This window comes from Embiotoca jacksoni, unplaced genomic scaffold (genome assembly GCF_022577435.1).
Source record: "Embiotoca jacksoni isolate LCO1_2020_lvr unplaced genomic scaffold, fEmbJac1.0.p SCAF_21, whole genome shotgun sequence".
NCBI classification, from domain to species: domain Eukaryota; kingdom Metazoa; phylum Chordata; class Actinopteri; family Embiotocidae; genus Embiotoca; species Embiotoca jacksoni.
Window position 1 is genome coordinate 4,397,631 of NW_027185352.1, and position 21,581 is coordinate 4,419,211.

General features: G+C 37.7%; 2 protein-coding genes across 2 annotated transcripts in view; both read right to left on the reverse strand.

The window, feature by feature from the left end:
• Positions 1-21,581, reverse strand: part of LOC138202714 (transcription factor E2F7-like) — a 29,406-nt gene that overhangs the window by 7,054 nt on the left and 771 nt on the right. The window contains 7 exon segments of the mRNA XM_069156973.1: positions 298-326; positions 15,172-15,198; positions 19,504-19,672; positions 19,982-20,021; positions 20,023-20,204; positions 20,670-20,910; positions 21,319-21,420. Coding sequence (XP_069013074.1) covers positions 298-326; positions 15,172-15,198; positions 19,504-19,672; positions 19,982-20,021; positions 20,023-20,204; positions 20,670-20,910; positions 21,319-21,420 — 790 coding nt within the window.
• Positions 1,433-9,025, reverse strand: LOC138202479 (interferon-induced protein 44-like). Its single transcript, XM_069156497.1, has 9 exons — positions 8,950-9,025; positions 8,754-8,806; positions 8,197-8,262; positions 8,043-8,076; positions 7,675-7,870; positions 7,265-7,417; positions 2,626-2,797; positions 2,415-2,515; positions 1,433-2,195 (listed from the first exon to the last, which is right to left on the reverse strand). Exons 3-9 carry the CDS (start codon positions 8,255-8,257, stop codon positions 2,019-2,021), a joined length of 894 nt encoding a protein of 297 aa, XP_069012598.1. The 5' UTR covers positions 8,258-8,262; positions 8,754-8,806; positions 8,950-9,025; the 3' UTR covers positions 1,433-2,018.

Below are 21,581 nucleotides of genomic sequence, written 5' to 3' on the forward strand. Positions count from 1 at the left end.
TAGCCGGGAGAGGAGGTGCGTAAGTGCAACACTAATTGCACCCTTCTGTATTTTGGGCTTCTGAACGAGTCCTTATCCAGATCCACTTATCCAATGAGTGCAGAGGTAAAATAAACTTTCATTTGTAGATCGCAAACATGATAAGGAAAAAAGGACAGAAAAGCAATTAGATGTTATAGTAACCCGACCAATTTGCTGCTCCTCCAAAAATAAAGGAGAAAATAGGAAATAGAAGCAAAATAAAGGAGGGAGATGAGGAGCTGCAACCAAACAAGATGGGACTTGATTGAGGATTACTACTGTAGGCTCCTCTGAAATGTTGCCACCTAAATAAAAGATCATTTATGTTATTAAAGATGAGAAAAGTGTGAAATCTTTGAGCGAAAAAAATATATCTTTTTTACGATCTAGAAAGTAACTTAAGTGACATTCGTGGCTCCTCAAAAACATAAAACAAATTTTGATGATCCAGCCCTCGTGTGAACTAATCAGATTGAGGAGAACAGAAACAAACATGTTTAGCAAAGTATAAAATAGGCACCAAAATGTGTGCGACCTTTTCCTGTAAAAATATCTTTATAGCATAAACCACTATAACACCAGCAAAAATGGTAAAACTGTAAATGAACCCATGAAATTAAAATATCATGTGTCATGTTATTTAATATAGAATTGTAATTCTAATGCTTAAAATCTTTCACCCCAATTAAACATTTTTATTATCCAAAATCTTTCCAGTTTCCGACATAGTTTTGTTTTTAAAGTCAACCGACTATCTTGTAACTGGCATAGGGAGTGGGATCAATAAATGGGGCGGTGCATCGTGAGTGACAACATATCAAAGAACTAGGAATTTCTGAAAACACTTTCTATATGTACCAGAAGTCTCCAACAGTAGGTCACGATCTACCCGGTAGATCGAAGGAGCTCTCAGAGCCAAAGGTTGGAGACCCCTGGTATATACTGTATCTAAGTGATTAGCAGGAACAAAACAAAAGCCAGGGAGCTTTGCAGGCTCTTTTTGACCACAGTTATGGTGAAGGAGCGATCAATCATTCTGATGAAAAATAACAAAAAATATAAACATTGTTGGGAATAACTGCATTGTGAAATAAATCCAGACCTTATAAATTACAAACTGCTGGTATTAAAGGGGTCTGAACACTTATTGTGAAAATTTACAGTATGAAATATTTCATGAGCTGTACGTGTTTATTTCACACATTTGTGGTAATCTATTTGGCTTATTCATTATTTATTCATATGATTATTTATTTCATGCTGTCTGTTTAATTAAGAACTTCAGAGTTCAGTAAATAGAAAGTAAAAGGCATAAAAATAGGATACACGAAAGACAAAGAAAAGTCTGTGAGGCACGACGTGAACAAGTTACAGCTGATGATGAATAAAGAAACACTCTCTGGACAACCTCTTATATTGATATATTTATTATAGATCTGGTACCAAAGGAACTAAATCCTTAATGATTCCCCGACTCAGCACGAGTCTGTTATACCACAGCTGCAATGAATACAAGTTTATGAAGAAGGCTGTTTGTCTCTTTTTAACTCTTCTGTTTTTGTCTTTGAATCATACATTTGAGATCCCACAGTGACCCTTAATCTTCTTGAACATGCAGTCGTTACATCAAAGGTTGCAATGTTCTTTTTGAGTTATACACAGGTGATTTAAGTGATTTACAGTTAGCCTACGTGTTATGTCTAATTTCTATAACATGCACCATTTTCATCGTTACAGTAAACAAAATATAAAATACATGTAATGTCTTACAAATATTGATTAATAACCAAAAGCACAGAAGTATAACCCAGTTGTTTGTTGTTTGTATTATATATAGATATATTTCTAAGATTTGTTGAATACAGACAACAAGAAAAAAAAAATCTGTCTATTAAAGATCTTGATGAATAAAATACTTTGGTTATTGCATGGAATTTACTATAATTACTTAAGCGTATATATTATTTGCCACAGTTGGGCAACATTTCCCAGGTGCCTCAGGTGTTTGTAGGTTGGATGTCATTCAGGAAGTCTTCTCCATAGTCAATCATCTTTTTCAGTGCGCTCAGTATCAGTGAATCAGTTTTGTCATCTGTTTCGATTTCTGAGTGGTAGTTCTTCACCAGAAAGATGCAGTTCAGCGGAATACCCAGCAGAACACTCACAGCTTCCATCTAAGTTTAAACAATATAACATTAAAGAAAAACTAAAATTGGATTCTAGTTCTAAAATAGTATTGTACAAATCTAAATTAATTATATGAACACACTTTTACAGATACCAAATGAGGTTTTTGTCTATTAAATTTAGATGTAAAGCTGAATTACAGTCGAACTGATGCTACTTTGATGAGCAAATTCTCCATAAGCTCATAAAATGACTTAAAAACATACCTGTTCCTTCAGGTACTTGCTCTTGTACACATTTATTATATCTTTTTTGACCTCTGGACAGGCCTCATCAATTTTAGTAAGAACAGCAACTTGGGGAATCCCTGCCAAAACAGAACAGAAACTAGTCAGATAATATTAATACTTTTCTGGGATTTAAAATTTGAAATGGTGACACCACGATTGCTCTTAAAACATCTGTATTTGCTTTCACCCATGTCACTGGCTGCTGCTCTGACATCCCTTATCTTCTTCACAGACTCATCAGCCAATATGTTGACTGTGGTGGCAGGAACAACACAAACCAGAATGTGAACTTTGTCATCCAGAGTGGGGGATTTCTTATTGTGGGAATCACTCTCAGACAAGGGAGAGCTGGCATTGAACTGGAAAAAAGTCAAATTGGTTAAATGATGGCTCACGTATGTGAACCGTTTCTCAAATGTTTTTCTGTCAGTAAAAATATTTTATGGAAATTGATCACATAGTGCACTTAGCATCATGATGGCCCCCAAACACAACCCTGTTTCAAATAAGTTGGAACGCTGTTTAAAATGTAAATAAAAACAGAATGCAATGATTCACAATTCATGTAAACACATATTTAAATGCATATAGACTGAAGAAAACATATCAAATATTAAAACTGAGAAATGTTATTGTTTTATGAAAAATAGATAAATTTACAACACAGAAAACATTTGGGAACTGAGGAGACCAGTTTCTGGAGTTTAGAAAGTGAACTGTTGTCCCATTATTGCCTGATGTAGGATTTCCTCTGCTCAACAGTTCGGTGTCTCCTTTGTCATATTTTTCATTACATGATGTGCCAACTAGAGAGCCATGCTGTTGTAATACGTGCAGAATGTGGTTTTTGCTTTGCTTTGCTGTCATAAACAAGTTCCTCCCTAAAAGAGACGTTGTCTGAACGGCAGCTTATGCTGCTCTAAAACCTGTAAATGTTGTTCAGCATTAATGGTTCTTTCCCTGATATGCAAGCTAACCAGGCCATGTCCACTAATGCATCCCTGTACCGTCACAGATGCTGGCTTTTGAACTGAGCACTGATAACCAGCTGGATGGTCCCTCTCCTCTTTAACCTGGGGGATGCAACGTCCATAATTTTCTAAAAGAATCACAAATATTAATTTGTCAGACCGCAGGACAGTTTTCCACTTAGTCCATCTTAAATGAGCTGAAGCCCAGAGAAAGTAGCGGCACTTCTCGATCACGTTTATATCTGGTTTCTGCTTTGCATGGTAGAGTTTTAATCTGCATTTGTGGATGCAGAGATTTGACCAATGTACGTACATGGTGCCATCAAATTCAAAAAGAACATATTTTTCGCAAAACAATAAAATTTCTCCATTTCAACATTCCATCCAAGATGGCAGCATGTCAGTCCATGTCACTGCCCAGTGTTGTCTGTTTTTACTAATGAGTCTTTTTATTTGTAACTTTTCATACTGAACTAAAGCAAAGTATACACATAGTGCCTTTGTACACTTTATTTCTTGAGGACTATGGGGTCATCTGTTTCCTGGCCCATCTAATCGGGATACACTGCTCCAATCCTCGGAAAATCTCTCTCTTTACCGGTCTGGAGGGCTTACTGCACCGTCACCTGCCTGGCGTCTCCACCTGGCCACGCCACCACATCTCCTCCTCACCTCTCACCGCTCCAACTCCTGCGCACACGCACGCACACACACACACACACACACACACACACACACACACACACACACACACACACGCACACACGCACACGTCCTCTCTGGACACAGACAATGTGCGTTGTTTGTGTGGGACTTGGGAGCAAGCGATCGTACCGGGGTGAGTACATCTAACAATGCGTATTGCCCGTCGGACATTGCTGATGGAGGCACTTGCTTCATGGCTGCAGTACAATCCGTGCAAACCTCGAAGCAGTCGGCACAGGACATGAACTTTTCAAGGAGTATGCTCAGAGACCTACCCCGCCTCCAAAGCCTTCTGGCTTTAAATAACTACTTTGCGTGCTGTGAGAGGACTAGTTCGGACTTCAGATATGAAATGTCAAAGGAACTGCCATGTAATGTTTCTAAACAGAGATGGTTGATTGTTTTATTCTTGCTTATATCTGGTAATGTGCAGCCTAACCCTGGTGGCCCTGAGCTGCAGTGTATTCAGACACCAGCTGATTTGATATCTTTGCCTGGTCTACATATTATTCATTTTAATATGCGCAGCTTGTTACCAAAAATGGATATGATTAGAATATGGGTCAAATCAATAGATGCCGACATCATTGTCATATCTGAAACTTGGCTGACAAAATCAGTTATTGATGATGACATGAACATGGATGGTTACAATGTTTATCGTGCTGACAGGGCAAAGAAAGGTGGCGGAGTTGCCTGTTATGTGAAATCAAAATTTCTTGTGAAGGTGCTTCTGTCTGAATCGATTTGCAAGCAATTGGAATTTCTGGCAGTGGATGTTGAAATTTCTAAGAGCCTTTGTATGACCGTTGTTGGGTGTTATAGGCCTCCATCTGCTTCAAACGAGGCATTACAGTCACTGATACACCTTTTATCCAGACTACATTATGGTGAAATTGTTTTAGCTGGAGATCTTAACTGGAACCGGCTTAAGCCTGTGTCTAATGATTTGAAATCTTTTTGTGATTCTGTCAATCTTACCCAGTTAATTAATTCAGCCACTGGTCCAAATCTTAAGTGCTCTGAGAAGTCCACATTAATTGACTTGATTTGAACTAATGTTCCTCATTAATTCTCAGCTGTTGCTGTTTTCTGCAATGACATAAGTGATCATTGTGTTGTTGCTGCTAACAGGAACACTAAGGTCCTTAAATTAAAACCATGTATCATTTACAAGAGGAATCTTAAACATGTTAATGAACAAGGGTTTTATCATGATTTGTTTAATTTTAATTGGAGGATTTGCATGTGTATTTAATCATAAATACACATGCCCTTTTCAGGAGATACAGAGTACAGGGATGTGATAACCTCTGGTTCTCCTCTGATCTAGCAGACAGTATTCATGAGTGAAACCTGGCTTGAGCTAAGGCAAGAACAGCAGGTTCTGCCACTGACTGGCTTGTGTTTAGGCAACTAAGAAACAAATGTTCCTCTTTTATTAAGAAAGCAAAATCTGAATATTATTTTTCTGTTACTGCTGAAAATGTAAATGATCCGAGAAGTTTTTGGAAAATATAAAATCCTGCTCTGTGAGCAAGAACTCACAAGCTTTACCTGCTTTTATTATGAAGGGTTTTGTTGCTGTTCATGACAAAACGGAGATGTTGAATTGTTTTAACAAACACTTCATATCTTCTGGCTCTCTGTTTGACTCCTGTTGTCTAAGATCTGTGAAACCCTGTACTGGTGTTCCAGTTTATACTGGTCAGCCTTTTCATTTTATCCCATTTTCTGTGCAGGAAGTTCATAAAGCCCTCTTGTGCAGGCAATTGATCTCTTGCAAAATGCTTTTAATGTTGTTCAAAATAGCCTTTTTCAACTGAATCTTGTTCTAACTGCAGATAAGACAAAACTTAAGTTGTTTTCAAACTCTCGGAGTAGGCCACGGAATATCCCTTCGGTGGTCACTCTTGAAGGAAGTGAAATAGAGGTTGTTGACTCTTATAAATATCTGGGTATTTTGATTGATGACTCCCTCACTTTTCAGCCACATGTGCAATATCTTGTGAAAAAGTTGAGGTTAAAACTGGGTTTTTATTTTCGAAATAAGCTGTGTTTGTCAATTAATGTAAAAAAGTGACTAGTTGCTGCTACTTTTTTTTGCCTGTGTTGGACTATGGTGATCTTCTATATATGCATGCCTCTGCTAACTGTCTTCGTATGGTGGACACAGCTTACCATGCTTCACTGCGGTTCATTACCAATTGTAAAGCTCTGACTCACCACTGTGAGTTATACTCTCGGGTAGGATGGCCTGCTTTGGCCACCCATAGGCTCTGTCACTGGTACACCTTCATTTATAAGGCAATCTTTGGTCTGCTCCCAAACTACCTGTGTGTCTTCATCATGCAGGAAAGTGCCAGACAATACTCCTTGTGTTCTCGGGACTTCTTTATGCCCGCTGTCCCAAATGCCAGAACGGAAATGGGAAAAAGAGATTTTTAATCTCAATGGGACTCTCCTGGTTAAATAAAGGTTAAATAAAAAATTTAAAAAAAATTTAAAAATGTGACATGTCTTTGGTATATTTTCAATTAAATATTGGTTTGTGATTTACAAATCATTGCCATCTGTTTTTATTTACATTTTACGAAGCGTCCCAAATTTTGGGGAAATGGGGTTGAAGTCAACAGCTGAACAAGGACATAAGTCTGAGTCAACTAAGTTTTGATTTGTTGTTTAGGCTATGTTCAGACTTGCAGCCCACGTTTTTTTTTTTTTTTAAATTTTTTATATATATCCTGAATTTATCCAGAATGATTTTTGAAAGCTGAACAGCAAAAAAACACATGAAATGCAATTTTTGCAATCTGGATCCAAACCACATTTGGAGATGGTTTGAAATGCATTTCCAATCAGATTTCTGGCTCAGATCGGCTTTCTTGCGTCACTCGCAACTCGACACAGTGACGAGTTGATTTGTGGGGAGACAGAGGGAGCAGAATCTATTCCTGTGTTCCAATATCCATGCTACCATACTATTTAGTATGTTCAAGTTCAATTAATACAATTAATTTAAGTAACATCAAGTTGGGCTTGAACTAATCATTATTAATTGAAGAGGATAATTGTTTGTCAGGTACAGCCCGACACTGCACACTGTATATTCTTAATAATGTCGGGTGTTAACGAATGCAGTGATCCTACCTTGTAGCCTTCTTTCACATGTCCCTTCATGGCCAGTTTGATGTCCTCCACACAAACTCCTCTATTTGTGTCCTTCTCAAGACCCATGGTGTCAGTGAAGACAAAAGGGTAAAAGTTTTCTGGTCCTCCTCTCTGGATTTGATAACTTCTGTACTGTAAATTTAAAAAGTAGTGCCTGTTACAAAGGGCCACATATTACACATACTACTAACATCCTGAAACTCATTAGTTTACTCACGTTTTATCACTACTATTGTAATTACAATGTACAACTACTAAAAAAAGGTTTTGAAAACACCTGGAAAAAGTTATATAATGTTTTGTATTTTCATGAAAGATTTTAACAGTGTGATCACGTTAAAAATGTTGCATTGTTCTAAATTTATAAATGCAGTTAAAATGATTCATACTTTTTTGGTGAAGCTGTTAGTAGAGTTAGCTTCTGCCAAAGCTCGAGTTGCAATTGTCCCCCGTAAAGTACTGTCAACAGAGTTGAAGAAGCTGGACTTGCCAGCACCTGGTGGTCCATGAAGCAGAATTCTCAGATGTTTGACCTCTTTATGAGGCTGATAATCTCTCACAAGCTGAAGGTCTTTCTCTCTGTCACTGTTCATAAAGAAAAAAATGGCTTTAATGTGAACTTACAGCCTATAAATATATGATGCAAATTCTGTACATATTATATATACTTAAGCTTACGCAACAGACAAACACACACAAAAACACAACAAAAAGTAGTCTCAAAATGACAGTTTGGCACCACACCCTTAAAACTCACCCCCATGGTACTTTCCTCCATGGTTCCTCTGAAGCTGGAAAGCCAAATGCACATGTTGGCATCATGTTAAAGTCACATTTAAAGTAAACAAAGTGTTATCTGTTATTATACCTCCAGGTTTAAACAATTTTCAGTAATATTTTATGTATCTTACTAGGAGGAGGAGGATCATCTTTGGGTTCGGAACCTTTCAGAAATCTCCAAATGTATGCCATCACAGCTGAAATGAAATTTTTAAGCAACATGTAAACAGCAAACACCTTTTTACACAGTATGAATCATATTGAGCCGAAACAAATATCACCAGAATATTTAATACTTAATATTTAAATGTAACATAACACTTATTTGAAAATTTTAATTAACATCATTTCCAACTTTCCATTAAAAGCATGACGTAAACAGACTGTATCACTCTAAACCAAGGTGACTGTCGTCTGAAGAAATTACTTTCATTTTGTTTAGTTTCTCCATCTAACGTAAGTTTTATATATATATATATATATATTTATATATCATTTTGAGAACTATTAAATATTAATTTGAGAAAAAAGAACGAAATAAGGAAGAATTGAAATAATGATTGAAAATCTAGGTAGAACCGGAAGTACTGAAAAATGTCTTGAATCCTGAAAATGCATAACAGTTTACTTCCTGATGGTAAATTATTCATAAACCACATTTATTATAATTCATGAGGAAAATTCTTACCTCAGCGGTTGTGCGTGCAGAAAGAAGAGATGGTTTTACTTCAGGTAATGGTTCTGAAATTGAAAAATTATGCTTTTTAGATTCCATCAAGTTCGTTATGAACACTTTGACAAATATGATTGGTATGACAGGAGCATGAAACCATCATGAGTTGGTATTCCTGAAGTAGTAAAGTGCAAACTCCAGGTTAGCGTACCTAAGAGTGTCCCGTCATGCTGGAAAGCTGTTGGTCTGTTTGCTGCTGTTTCCACTGATGTACACTGTGTGCCATCACACTTATATAAACATTTTCACTTTGGTTTCTGATTCCTTTTGGTCATGTGATTTCAAATAATTTCCTTCTCTGCTGACAGTCTAGTTCAGGTGTGCGGTAACTCAGAGTGTGGATGGGTGCATCACACCATTAAACACAGCTTTTCTCCATGTAGATGTAATGTACGTGAATTTTTATCAAATGGAAATAATACTAAAAATGTCTACATTTCATATTTATGTGTTAATTGTTGAGTAATGTGAGCATAGCCTGCATTATACAAATACAATACCTGTTTTTAAAGGTGCAGCTTGAATGATTGTAAAGTGAAACAAAAAACATCTACAAATTAAAATTTGTTTATGATTCAGAGCTGACAAACTGGTTACTCTACCAACATGTTTTGAAGGCAGAAATGTGTTTTTCTTCAAGTGACACATTTGAAATCATGTGAAAACATATTTAATTGAAAATATACCAAAGACAAACATATTAAATGTTGAAATTAAAAGATTTTATTGTCTTATGAAAAATATATGCTCATTTCGAATTTGTTGCCAGCAACACATTTAAAAAAAGTTGGGTCAACAAAATACTGGAAAAGTTGTGTAATGCTAAAACAACAAATCATAGAAAATCTCAACTAATTAGGCTAATTGACAACAGATCAGTAACATTATTGAGTATAAAAAAAGCATTTCAGAGAGGCAGAGTCTCTCAGCAGGGAAGATGGGGAGAGGTTCATCTCTCTGTGAAAGACTGCGTGGGAAAATAGTGCAAAAATTTAAGAATATTGTTGCTAGACCTAGAAGGAATTTGTGGATTTCATCATCTACGGTCCATATTGTCATAAAAAAAGAGAATCTGAACAAGTCTCTGCACACAAGGGAGAAGGAAGGAAACCAATATTGGATGACCGAGATTTTCGGGCCCTCAAGCCGCACTGCATTAAAAACAGACACAATTCTGTGGTGGAAATCATAGTCTGGGCTCAGAAACACTTCAGAAAACATCGTCTGTGAAGACAGTTCATCGCTGCATCCACAAATGCAGGTTAAAACTCTACCATGCAAAGAAAAAAAAAATCAGATATAAACATGATACAGAAGCTTCTCTAGGCCAACACTCATTTAAGATGTACCAAGGCAAAGTTGAAAACTGTCCTGTGGTCTGATGAATCAAAATTTGAAATTCATTTGTAAATCATGGACGTTGCATCCTCCGGACAAAAGAGGAGAGGGACCATCCAGCTACTTATCAGCGCACACTTCAAAAGGTAGCATCAGTGACGGTACAGGGATGCATTAGTGCACATGGCATGGGTAGCTTTCACATCTGGGAAGGAACCATTAATGTTGAACGATATATATAGAAGCTTTGTAGCCACATATGCTGCGATAAACCGCATTCTGCACATATTACAGCAGCATAGCTCCGTAGCAGAAGAGTCTGGGTCCTAAACTGTCTCATCTGCAGTCCAGACCTGTCACCCATTGAAAACTAAATTTGACAAAGGAGACCCTGAATTGTCGAGCAGCTGTAATCCTATATTAGGCAAGAATGGGACAACACTTTCAAAACTCCAACAATGGGTCTCCTCTGTCCCCAAATGTTTACAGTGTTGTGAAGAAGAGGTGATGCAAAACAGTGGTAAACATGTCCCTGTCCCAACTTTTTGGAGACCTGTTGCTGACATCAAATTTCAAATAAAGACATGTTTCTCATACAAAAATTACCTTTCAGATTCAACATTTGATACGTTTGTCTTTGGTTAATTGTCGATTAAATATGAGTTTCCATGATTTGAAATCTAGACAAACTGTTTTTATTGACATTTTACGTAGCTTTCAAACTCCTTTCGAAACTGATCTATACATTGTGTAAAAATACCTGCAAAAACATGAAGAGAGAACACAGAGCACTTTTCAGTCTAAAAGTGTCTTGTTCCAACCTTTGGGGCTGATTCTCAAAATCATAAAATAATGTTTCATAATCCAGCCCTCAAGTAAATGAATCAGACTGAGAAGAAAAGATACAAACATGTGGAGCAAAGTACAGAGTAGGTACCAAATATGCTGACACGCAACTTTTTTGTGCAAGTGTGCAAGTTGAACAATGTATGTGTGCAACCTTGTCCTGTAAAAATAGATTTACAGTACCAACCAATGTACATTAGACCAATTGCAAAATGCATAATTGCTATCGAGAGTTTCCGCAGTGGCAAGTATATATCTATCACTGCAACAGTTAGTTTAAAAATATGAATAGATGCAAATTATGTTGGTGACATTTGGGTTTACCAGTGTGACAATGATTACTTGTACTTAAGTGACTTTTAACAACAGTTTTATAATGCAAAATGCTTTGTTTGTTTGAATTTGTAAATGAAAACATGACATTAGAAACGTCATATTATTTTTAATTTATACAAAAATGTTAGGCTAATGAAAAAAAAACTTTTATCCCAATTCTTTATGAATGGTTTTAATTGCTAAAATGTTTTTTAAATACACTGATCTTCGTCTTTTTTCTAGTCAACTGACTATATTTTGTTTCTGGCATAGGAAGTGGGATCAATAAATGGGGCGGCACGTCGTGAGTGACAGCATATCAAAGATGGTTGAGACCCTTGTTGAGCAACAACCTTTAAATCCTGTTGACTACAAGAAATGATGGAAATAGGAACACTATGACTTTAAAATTCTTAAAACACATACTGTATATACTGTGTCTAAGAAAGTGAATGGCATGAATAAAACAAGCCAGGGAGCTTTGCAGGCTGCTTTTGACCCCAGTTATGGTGCAGTAGCGATCAGTAATATCAATATTGTATTATGGTAAAGATTAATGGTCACATTTTGTTGATTAACATTTCCAATCCTCAATCATGCCTGAGTGTCACACAGCTGTTTACTATGGTGATCACCATGGTGTGCAGATAAACAAGTAACAAATCTTAACAAGCTAATATTTAAATAGACACTTTAATGTCTTAAGTACGATGACAGTAATGCAGTTAAAATGTATGTCAAATATAAAACATATCCAAGGTGGGAAACTAAAAAGGGTGGAATTCAAGCATGGGGCTGACATTTGCTAGCTCCAGTCTCCCTGTGCATAAATGTATTTAAATGATTTAGTTTGTTTTTTGTTTTTTAACATTCATTCTTTAAAGAAAATGGATAACATTAGAATCTGTCCTTAAGGTTTGGCTGCATCCCCTCACTAACGTTATGGTCCAAAAAGGCTAATCAGAGTTTTATGGTGGTGTTGTGTCGGTAGGTTTTGTGCAAAACAACATGAATTAATCTTTTGCTTGCTCACTTGCTCGCTTAGTAGACGTATGTGCTGCGGAGTAACACAAATATGACTAACATCAGTGCATAAATTTGTCTCTTCCCCTTGTATTCTTTTTTAGCAGGCCTTCTTAATTTGCAAAATGAAAAGTAACACAAATTAAGCTGCGATTCAAAACTACCAGTGCACAAATATCGAAGTATAAGAAGCAATATTAAACAGACATTGTGCAAATGTATTGGTTTGTACATGTAAAAGCCTTTGCTGAAATCTCTCATGAGCCACTGAACACAATTGCTCTGCTTGCACTGGTGATAGTCTGGCACCCGATTGGCCGAGATAACCTAGACGTTAAAGTTAATCGACCAGAGGGAGGGCAGTTGTTGGGCGAACCAGGAAACATAATCCTGCCACTGGATAGCTTACCTGGTTTTAGCCAGTTAACTTAATTAAATTGGTACTTTTATTACAGCTTGGTAAAAAAAAAGGTTGAGTATTTGAGTCTCTGGAACGACGTGACTGTATGCAGAACTCAGTCCGTGTTTAGTGTCCGCTGTCTGCTGTTCAAACAAATCCTGTGGAATCCTTGTGTATTCTTCTTCTTGTTTCTCTTTACTGTCTGTGAGGAACTGTATTCACACACAATGTGCTTTAAAACTGTATAACTGTAGAATACATGTAATCTGTATTCTAGTTTACAGGATGCAACTATCTGTAATCATCGCAGAACAGTGCTGTATAAAAGGCTAACACTTGTATTACTTTTGACCCGTTGGATTTATTAGAGAAAAGATCAGCTAAATGGTACAAACATCCCACTGGCACTGATTAACAGTCATTTTGATGAAAAGTGGCATCAAATACAAAAGTCGTTGGGAAAAAACTGCATCAGGAAATTAAAGCAGACCTTGTAAATGTAAAACTGCAGGTAACATATTTGTCTGTGTTTATTTATATGATTATTTATTTCATGCTGTCTTATTTAATCACAAACTTTGGAGCTCAATAAATAGAAAGTAAAAGGCATAAAATAAAATCCAAGACAGACAAAGAAATGCCATACTTACCAGCATTTTCATGGTTTTAAACAACAGATAAGACAGTGAGGCACGACATGAACTGATATTGCTAATGATAAATAAAGAAACAACTGTCTGGTCAATCTTTTAGATGGATGTATTTATTACAAATCAGGAACCAAAGTCACCAACTTCTCACGTCAGAATGAGCCTGGACTCAGTTTAATGATTCCCAGACACACCATTAGTCAAATACACCAAATCTGCAATTTGAACAAGTTAACAAAGAGGTGGTATATTTGTCTCTTCTTAGCTCTTTGGTTTTCTGTATGAATCATAAATTGAAGACACCACAGTGAACTTTAATCTTCAATAATAGACAGTCTGAACCTTGACTCACATCAAAGGTTCCAATGGTCTTTTTAGGGCGCAGTTGGGCAAAATTTCTCAGGTGCCTCAGGTGTTTGTAGGTTGGATGTCATTCAGGAAGTCTTCTCCATAGTCAATCATCTTTTTCAGTGCGCTCAGTATCAGTGAATCAGTGTCGTCATCTGTCTCCGTTTCTGAGTGGTAGTTCTTCACCAGAAAGATGCAGTTCAGCGGAATACCCAGCAGCACACTCACATCTTCCATCTAAGTTTAAACAATATCACATTAAAGAAGAACTGAAATTGGATTTTTGTGCTAAAAAAGTGACAAACAATTCAAAATTACATAATTATATTATCACAACGCCAGTACAGATGCCAAGAGATTGTTGTGCTATTATACAGAGATGTAGAGCTGAATTACATTTAAAGCTACTTTGATGACCAAACTCAATTATGCTCATAATATGACTTAAAAACATACCTGCTTCTTCAGGTACTTGCTCTTGTACACATTTTTTATATCTTTTTTGACCTTTGGACAGGCCTCATCAATTTTAGTAAGAACAGCAACTTGGGGAATCCCTGCCAAAACAGAACAGAAACCAAGGCAGCCTGTTAATTTAGTTTTCTGTTGTTTGAAATTTGAAGTTGTGACACCATGATTACTTTTCAAACATTCACCTCTCTCACTGGCTGCTGCTCTGACATCCCTTATCTTCCTCAAAGACTCATCATCCAATATGTTCACGGTGTCGGAAGCAACAATACAAACCAGAACGTGAACTTTGTCATCCAGAGTGGGGGATTTCTCATAGTGGGGATCGCTCTCAGACAAGGGAGAGCTGGCATTGAACTGGAAAAAAGTAAAATTGGCTAAATGATGGTTCACGTTTGTGAGAAGTTTCTGAAATGGTTTTCTGTCAATACAAATATTTTATGGAAATTGATCACATAGTGCACTTAGCATCAGGATGGCCCCCAAATACAACCCTGTTTCAAATAAGTTGGAACGCTGTTTAAAATGTAAATAAAAACAGAATGCAATGATTCACAATTCATGTAAACACATATTTAAATGCATATAGACCGAAGAAAACATATCAAATGTTAAAATGGAGAAATATTTATTGTTTTATGAAAAATAGATAAATTTTCAACACTGAAAACATTTGGGAACTGAGGAGACCAGTTTCTGGAGTTTAGAAAGTGAACTCTTGTCCCATTCTTCCCTGATGTAGGATTTCATCTGGTCAACAGTTCGGTGTCTCCTTTGTCATATTTTTCATTCCATGATGTGCCAACTAGAGAGTCATGCTGTTGTAATACGTGCAGAATGTGGTTTTTGCTTTGTTTTGCTGTAATAAGCAAGTTCCTCCCTAATAGAGACGTTGTCTGAATGGCAACTTATGCTGCTCTAAAACCTGTAAATGTTGTTCAGCATTAATGGCTGATATGCAAGCTAACCATGCCATGTCCACTAATGCATCCCTGTACCATCACATATGCTGGCTTTTGAACTGAGCACTGATAACTAGCTGGATGGTCCCTCTCCTCTTTAACCTGGAGGATACAATGTCCATAATTTACGAAAAGAATCACAAATATTAATTTGTCAGACCACAGGACAGTTTTCCACTTTGTCCATCTTAAATGAACTGAAGCCCAGAGAAAGTAGCGGCACTTCTAAATCACGTTCATGTATGATTTATTCTTTTCATGGTGGAGTTTTAATCTACATTTGTGGATGCTGCGATGAACTGTATTCACAGACAATAATTTCTGAAGTGTTTCTGAGGCCAGACGATGATTTTCACTCTGAAATGCTCTTTTTATACTCAACCATGTTACTGATCTGTTGCCAATTAACCTAATTAGTTGAGATTTTCCACCATTTTTTTTTTTTTTTTTTTTGATTTAGTAACTTTTCCAGTCTTTTGTTGCCCCTGTCCCAACCTTTTGGATAGGTGTTGCTGGTATCAAATTCAAAAAGAGCACATATTTTTCTTAAAATAATACAATTTCTTTATCTTTGGTCTATTTTCAATTAAATATGGGTTTGTGATTTGCAAATCATTGCCATCTGTTTTTATTTACATTTTACGAAGCGTCCCAAAATGTTTTGGAAACGAGATTGTAGTCAACAGCTTTAAACAACTCAATCAACTAAGTTTTGATTTGTTGTTTAGGCTATGTTCAGACTTGCATCCCACATCTGATTTTTTTTTTTATATATCCTGAATTCATCTAGAATGATTTTTGAAAGCTGAAAAGCAAAAAAACACATGAACTGCGATTTTTGCAATCTGGATCCAAACCACATTTGGAGATGGTTTGAAATGCGTTTCTAATCAGATTTCTGGCTCAGATCGGCTTTCTTGAGCCACTCGCAACTCGACACAGTGACGAGTTGATTTGTGGGGAGACAAGAGGGAGCAGAATCTATTCCTGTGGTCCAATATCCATGCTACCATACTATTTAGTATGTTCAAGTTAAATTCATATAATTTATTTAAGCAACATCAAGTTGGGCTCGAACTAATCACTATTAATTGAAGAGGATAATTATTTGTCAGGTACAGCCCTACACTGCACACTGTATATGCTTAATAATGTCGGGTGTTAACGAATGCAGTGATCCTACCGTGTAGCCTTCTTTCACGTGTCCCTTCATGGCCAGTATGATGTCCTCCACACAAACTCCTCTATTTGTGTCCTTCTCCAGACCCATGGTGTCAGTGAAGACAAAAGGGTAAAAGTTTTCTGGTCCTCCTCTCTGGATTTGATAACGTCTGTACTGTAAATTTAAAAAGTAGTGCCTGTTACAAAGGGCCACATATTACACATACTACTAACATCCTGAAACTCACTAGTTTACTCACGTTTTATCACTACTATTGTAATTACAATGTACAACTAAAAAAAAAAGGTTTTGAAAACACCTGGAAAAAGTTATGAAAAGTTTTGTATTTTCATGAAACGTCATCACGTGTCATCACGTTAAAAAAATGTTGCATTGTTCTAAATTCATAAATACAGTTAAAATTATTCATACTTTTTTGGTGAAGCTGTTAGCAGCGTTAGTTTCTGCCAAAGCTCGAGTTGCAATTGTCCCCCGTAAAGTACTGTCAACAGAGTTGATGAAGCTGGACTTGCCAGCACCTTGTGGTCCATGAAGCAGAATTCTCAGATGTTTGACCTCTTTATGAGGCTGATAATCTGTCACAAACTGAAGGTCTTTCTCTCTGTCACTGTTCATAAAGAAAAATTTGTTTTAGTGTGAACTTACAGCCTATAAATATATGATGCAAATTCTGTACATATTATATATACTTAAGCTTACGCAACAGACAAACACACACACAAAACACAACAAAAAGTAGTCTCAAAATGACAGTTTGGCACCACACCCTTAAAACTCACCCCCATGGTACTTCCCTCCATGGTTCCTCTAAAGCTGGAAAGCCAAATGCAAATGTTGGCATCATGTTAAAGTCACATTTAAAGTAAACAATGTGTTATCTGTTATTTTACCTCCAGGTTTAAACAAGTTTTTGTAATATTTTACGTATCTTACTAGGAGGAGGAGGAGGGTCATCTTTGGGTTTGGAACTGAACAGAAATCTCCAAAGGAATGCCATCACAGCTGAAATGAAATTTTTAAGCAACATGTAAACAGTAAACACCTTTTTACACAGTATGAATCATATTCGGCCAAAACAAATATCACCAGAATCTTTAATACTTAATATCTAAATATAACATAAAACTTATTTGAAAGTTTAAATTAAAATAATTTCCGACGTGCCATTAAAAGCATGACGTAAACAGACTGTATGACTCTAAACCAAGGTGACTGTAGTCTGAAGAATTTACTTTCAGTTCGTTTACTGTTTCATACAATAGATATAATTTTGAGAACTATTAAATATTATTTTGAGAAAAAACAAAGTAAGGAAGAATTTTAAATAATAATTGAATATCTAGGCAGAACAGGAAGTACTGTATGAAAAATGTCTTGAATCCTGAAAATACAAAACATTTTACTTCCTGATGGTAAATTATTCACAAACCACATTTATTATAATTCATGAGGAAAATTCTTACCTCAGCGGTTGTGTGTGTAGAAAGAAGAGATGGTTTTACTTCAGGTAATGATTCTGAAATTGAAAAATTATGCTTTTTAGATTCCACCAAGTTCGTTATGAACACTTTGACAAATATGATTGGTATGACAGGAGCATGTAACCATCATGAGTTGGTATTCCTGAAGTAGTAAAGTACAAACTCCAGGTTAGCGTACCTAAGAGTGTCCCGTAATGCTGGAAAGCTGTTGGTCTGTTTGCTGCCGTTTCCACTGATGTACACTGTTTGCCATCACACGTATGTAAACATTTTCACTTTGGTTTCGGATTACTTTTGATCATGTGATTTTCAATAATTTCCTTCTCTACCGGCTCAGGTACACAGTAACTCAGGGTGTGGTTGAGTGCATCACACTTTTAATCACAGCTTTTTACTTTGTAAACTTAAGATATATTTATTCATAAAAACAATTCATGCTGAAAATGTCTTCATGTCTTAATTGTTGCAGCTTGCATGATTGTAAAGGGAAAGTACGACTATCTCGAAGTACGAGTCTGTCACGATTCAGAGCTGACAGACCGGTAACTGAACCCACATGCTGCACAGGTTTTTCAGGTTGCACACAGTCCTCTTGAGGCAATTTTGTCTGCAGATTCAGGAGATGTTTTATTAGAAATTACAATTTCACTGCTTTCCTTTTGTATTCTTTAACTCAATGTTCATCTACTTTTCAGTGATTAGATTCAACTCACATCTCAGCTTCCTTTAATAACGTCTTCCACTGTTTTGGTGCTTCTGCCATTTCAAATGTTTAAACTGCAGTTTTAAAGCAAAAATGTTTTTGCATAATTTAGCTTTTTGTGGTTTTAATGAGAATTTAAGGAGAAAATAGGAAATAAAATCAAAATAAAGGAGGGAGATGAGGAGCTGCAAACAAACAAGATGGGACTTGATTGAGGATTACTACTGTAGGCTCCTCTGAAATGTTGCCGCCTAAATAAAAGATCATTTATGTTATTAAAGATGAGAAAAGCGTGAAATCTAAATAGAAAGGTAGAATTATTGTGGACTTAAAGAGAAGACACCGACAAAGATCTTTATATTTTACAATTTAGAAAGTAACTTAAGTGACATTTGTGGCTCCTCAAAAACATAAAATGAATTTTGATGATCCGGCCCTCGTGTGAACTAATCAGATTGAGGAGAACAGAAACAAACATGGTTAGCAAAGTATAAAATAGGCACCAAAATGTGTGTGCGACCTTTTCCTGCCAAAATATCTTCACAGTATAAACCACTATAACATTCGCAAAAATGGTAAAACTGTAAATGAATACAGTTTGTACTATATATAAATATATATATATATATGCGCCTCTTATTATTCTGCCCAGTCAACAAACACACTCCCTCGTTGGGTGATGAGAGAAAAAGTCACTATGGAAACGAGGCTTGAATCCCTTTCCCGTATGTTTGAGACTCTGTTCACTTGTAGACAAAAACCTCGAGACTAAACCATCACTTAAATTTGTGATATATATATTTATATATTTATATATAGTGCCACAAATTATATATATATCTCATGTCAAATAATTTGAGCGCCTTCATCGCCACCATTAACACGGTCAGCGATGAAGGAAACCGTTTTTCGAGGTGCGTTACCGTTGCCGGCGTCTCCTTCCCCTCCGTCGTCCTCGCGGCCCGGTCCGGCCTCCCCGGCCAGCTCCATCTGGAGGTGGTAGCCCTGCTGCCGGCCCCTCCGCTGCAGGTCCTCCAGCGTGGCGTCCAGCCGCTGGCGACCGTACCAGGTGTAGCTGTTCTTGGCGATCCGGCCCACGATCGTGAGCGACTCCAGCACGTTGACGATGTCGTAGATACGCCGCCGCTCCACCCCTGACGGAGAGAGAGAGAGAGAGATGACGCAGACATTCCTCTAAAACACGCTCACGATCAGGGAATCCACCAAACGATCAGCGCTTTGATTCAAATAAATCTCGACAATAAAACTAGAGATGCTCTCAAGAAGCCCCTTTCTCATAAATACGGAGGAATATATTTGGACGAAATAAGGTCTCCGTAGCAACCACCCCTAAATCCAACATGATACTTCGTAACGCTCATGAAAGGAAGATCGGTGAGCCAAGACTAATTAGGCATCACTTTCCCCCGTCGAGCCTCTTTTGCTGCCACATCACTTCTTACCCAGACTGGCTGCCACTTCGTCCAGTGAGATCCAGATGGGGTTGTGAGGGGGGGGGGTAGTCCGGGTAAAGGGCCAGGAACTTCTGGCACAGCAGACCCAGACTCTTCTGCTTCCTGCTCGGCTTCTTCTCTGCATCCTCCTCTTCGTCCACAGCTTCAGACTGGACAGGCAGATAAATGCACGTCAAACATTCAGCCTGATGTTTTACGGCTAATTTTGCTGCTCACGGGGGATTTGGGCGTTCACCATCGACCCGTATTATAAACACACCTCTGGATTACTCAACGCTGCATGAAAACATCTGAAACTTCTATTCTGTAACATTTAATCAAGTATATATATATATATATATATATATATATATATATATATATATATATATATTTTAGAGCATAAAACCGTAAACTTCCCAAAAAGATACGGTTTGATAAAGTTAGAAAAGTTTTCACTTGACAGATTGAACACACAAGATCCGACTCCAGCTGATATTTGATATCCTCCAAAAACGAAGCGATTGTATTTATGCTTTTAAAAGCTATCTTGAAAATGCAGCCGCTAATGTGAGTGTTTACTCCCTGGACTTTTAAGATTGCGTTCATCCTCCGAGAGCATTCACCCAATTGCACCGAGAAACAACAACAGCAATCCAACGAGTTTTCTCTCCAGTGGACTAAAGAAAAATAAAACCTCCTGTCGGTCTGAACGCCACCTTTTTCATCTCTCTGTCCCGGATGTCTGGGCTCGCCGCGCTGATCAGCATCTTCAGGTTGGCCGTGGGCGTCCAGGGCTCGGTCAGCGCCGTGCGTTTGATGGGGGTGACGTGGGCCGGGTCGGGGGTGGCACCGTTTCTGTTGATCAGCAGAGCCGGGACGGTGGACTCTCCAGACTTCAGCGGGGTGGATCTCCTCCTCTCTGTGCAAATATTTTCCTGCGTACAGACAGTTATCATGCGGTCGTATCGGGGGGAGGCTGGACATCACTAACGTTTGAATAAGCTCTTTAAGCATTTACATTTAAAAAAAAAAAATCATACTGTGTGTGTGTGTGTGTGTGTGGGGGGGGGGGGGCACATTTCAAGCACTCAAAACTGTCATTGTAATCATCTTGGAAATATTCCCTTTACATATGAACCCAGGTTTTCACCAGTTCACTAAGTCAAACAGCTGGAGACCAGAGGCAGGCGGATCAGTGGCGTGAAGTATTTAAATGAGCCTCGCGTGCCTTCAGTCTCCAGATGTGACCACATCACTGAACATCTCTCCCTCTCATCGGCCTGATCCCGCAGCTCTCCTTCAGCTGCCCCACCTGACATGCAGCTCCTCCATCCTGAGCCTACCTTTTGTTCACTTCGGCCCCCGTCCTCCTCCTCTTCCTCCTCCACAGTCAAACTTTTCCTTGGACTGGTGAGGTCTTTCAGCGCGAGGCATTCACGCTCCATCTGTGAAAGCCGCAGTCCAAACATAAAGAGCATCAGATCCTGAACATGGGACCCGACTCGTGTCTTTGAGGGGCCGACCGGTGGATCTGAAGATCTTCCTCCAGCTCTCTGAACTGAAGATCTTCCTACAGCTCTCTGAACTGAAGATCTTCCTCCAGCTC

Excerpts from the sequence above, each read along its gene's own strand:
- LOC138202479 (XM_069156497.1), bottom strand. The coding sequence starts at position 8,257 with ATGGCATACATTTGGAGATTTCTGAAAGGTTCCGAACCCAAAGATGAT. Across the intron at positions 7,418-7,674 it reads CTAACAGCTTCACCAAAAAA|TACAGAAGTTATCAAATCCA; the intron begins GTATGAATCATT and ends TTAAATTTACAG. Across the intron at positions 2,516-2,625 it reads AGCAGCAGCCAGTGACATGG|GGATTCCCCAAGTTGCTGTT; the intron begins GTGAAAGCAAAT and ends CTGTTTTGGCAG.